Here is a 2500-nt window from a genome sequence, read left to right on the forward strand (position 1 = left end):
TCAAATCTTACAACGTATCGTCAATCCAGTGATTTAGAGCTGATGTAGAATTTCTGTGAAATCTCAAAGGATCTTTTTATTATTGTGAGATAATAATATAAAGGGGGTCACGGTGGCTTAGTGGTTAGCACGTTCTCCTCACACCTCCAGGGTTGGGGGTTCGATTCCCGCCTCCGCCTTGTGTGTGTGGAGTTTGCATGTTCTCCCCGTGCCTCGGGGGTTTCCTCCGGGTACTCCGGTTTCCTCCCCCGGTCCAAAGACACGCATGGTAGGTTGATTGGCATCTCTGGAAAATTGTCCGTAGTGTGTGATTGTGTGAGTGAATGAGAGTGTGTGTGTGTGCCCTGTGATGGGTTGGCACTCCGTCCAGGGTGTATCCTGCCTTGATGCCCGATGACGCCTGAGATAGGCACAGGCTCCCCGTGACCCGAGGTAGTTCGGATAAGCGGTAGAAGATGAATGAATGAGAGTGAGAGAGTTTTGTGATAAAATAAACTCCCAAAAACGATGTAGCCGTCGCACTACGTAAAAGTCACTCGGCCGTATAATGGAACAGTGAGCAGCACACTATTTTCACACACTGTTTAGTGCACTAGTGATGTGATCTGGGATGATGCGTCTCACACGATAACGCATACCTGTGTGTTAGAAACGACAATTCTCTTGAGCGATAGAGTGAAAACGAACACAGGAGCCTCTACGGAAGCCTGCGTTTTGTTCGCAACAAGCTAGACAGCTAACATTCGTGATCATGTGTTAATGATAATGTTTGTGATCATGTGTTAATGATTATGTTCTGAGCAGAAAGATCTCTTCATCATATGACATCACGCTTTAAATCAATCACCATAGATACGTTAGTGTGATAAATCTATGACAAGCTCTTGTGCTGGTCCTGGAGTCCTGAGGATTCTCCCGTAATCTCCACGTCCCGTCTTTTTTTGTGTCTCCTGAGCAGGCTTGCAGAATCAGGAAGAACTTCTCGTCCTTGTACGCCATCGTGTCTGCGCTGCAGAGTAACCCCATTCACAGGCTGAGGAAGACGTGGCAGGAGACGGACCGGTGAGTGTCTCGTCTCTGATCATCACATGCTGCAGGACTATAAAAACCTTCTAAAACCTACAGTTTAACTGCTAAAACTTTCAAGAGCTCTCACAGGCTTTACACCAGCTCCAGAATTATTGGCACCCTTGTTAATAGCTTTGCGGTTCAAATAATAATAATTACAAATAAGTGATTATAATTATTAAAATCTAATAATATTCATGTAATATAAATTATTAGAATATAATCTGATGATAGGGATGTAAGGGAATATTTATACAGGATTATTTGATATAAAATGAATAAGAATCTTTCAAACCCAAATTATCTGCAATATTTGACTGCAAAGTTCTCCCTGAGTGTTATATTTATTTAATAATATATTAAATGCTGAGAGGAAATGAAACAGGAAGATTCATGTTTATTCTGCGTGTGTTTGTGTGTGTTGTGACACCGACAGGGAGGCGATGAAGCGCTATGAGGAACTGGCCTCCATCTTCTCCGAGAAAGACAATTACTCGCAGAGCCGAGAGCTGCTCAAAGAAGTGAGTCATGGACACGGACACAAAGCCTCGCATTCACACGTTACACCGATCGTACGCCGCCGCTTCAGGGATGACGTACTCGTATCCGTCGTACGAGCGGATGAATAACAGGCAGATCAGATAAAGGCCTCGACGGTGACTTTTGTGCTAATCAAAGCGCTAACAGGAGAGAAAATAAAAGCTTTTACATGCTGATGTGTCAGCGGACCGATCAGCAGATTCAAAAACACCCTGATGTGTCAGTAGCTCTGTTATTTATGAGCTGACTGTGCAGTGGTTTTTGCATACGGTGGTCACTTTCTGTATCGATTCACCGAACGACAAAACAGTAGACAGGAACAACGGCTTCAGCTTCCTGTGTGGACTTCAATCGAGCAAAAAAAAAAAAAAAAAAAACCACCACAGAGTGACAGTGACTTTATTCAGTAAATAATATTATATTGTCGCTGTCAGACGGAATCCTTGTATCTCCAAAACCGTTATTTTTCAGGAAATTAAAAAAACGCCGTACCTTATCTGCAGTACACAGGGTTTAGTCCGCGTTGCAGTGGATTGTCTTGCGCTAAATTCCTGTCCTCAGACGAGCACCAGAACTAGCGGGGGTCAAGATTTTTTTTTCTTTGAGCCCAGTGTTTTGAAGACATTTACCTCAGAAGACGTGTTGATTCGTTGCGACTCTTCTTGAGGAGAAATATGCCGCGAAGCTCTCCCACGGAGTGAGGAAGAGGTGGACAGTTGAAGTGTCCAATGGAGTTATGAGATTTGCACTCAAGCTATTTTCAAGACTTTAGATTGGTTAATAACTTGTAAAAATAACAGACCCACGTGGGGACTGACCAATAGCATCGATATGTGAAAAAATATGAAACTGACCAAATTTGGACATACGAGGTTTCCGCCCGACAGCGACG

The 2500-nt window shown here is 43.5% G+C and overlaps 1 protein-coding gene across 3 annotated transcripts in view; it reads left to right on the forward strand.

Moving 5' to 3' along the window:
- The window catches only part of rgl2 (ral guanine nucleotide dissociation stimulator-like 2), a 26355-nt gene that overhangs the window by 15793 nt on the left and 8062 nt on the right, over positions 1–2500 (forward strand). For all 3 annotated transcript variants that reach the window (XM_060862263.1, XM_060862262.1, XM_060862265.1), the window contains 2 exons: positions 959–1062; positions 1505–1589. In XM_060862263.1, the coding sequence (XP_060718246.1) occupies positions 959–1062; positions 1505–1589 (189 nt within the window). The remainder of the gene's footprint in view (positions 1–958; positions 1063–1504; positions 1590–2500) is intronic.

This window comes from Tachysurus vachellii, chromosome 25 (genome assembly GCF_030014155.1).
Source record: "Tachysurus vachellii isolate PV-2020 chromosome 25, HZAU_Pvac_v1, whole genome shotgun sequence".
Taxonomy (NCBI): Eukaryota; Metazoa; Chordata; class Actinopteri; order Siluriformes; family Bagridae; genus Tachysurus; species Tachysurus vachellii.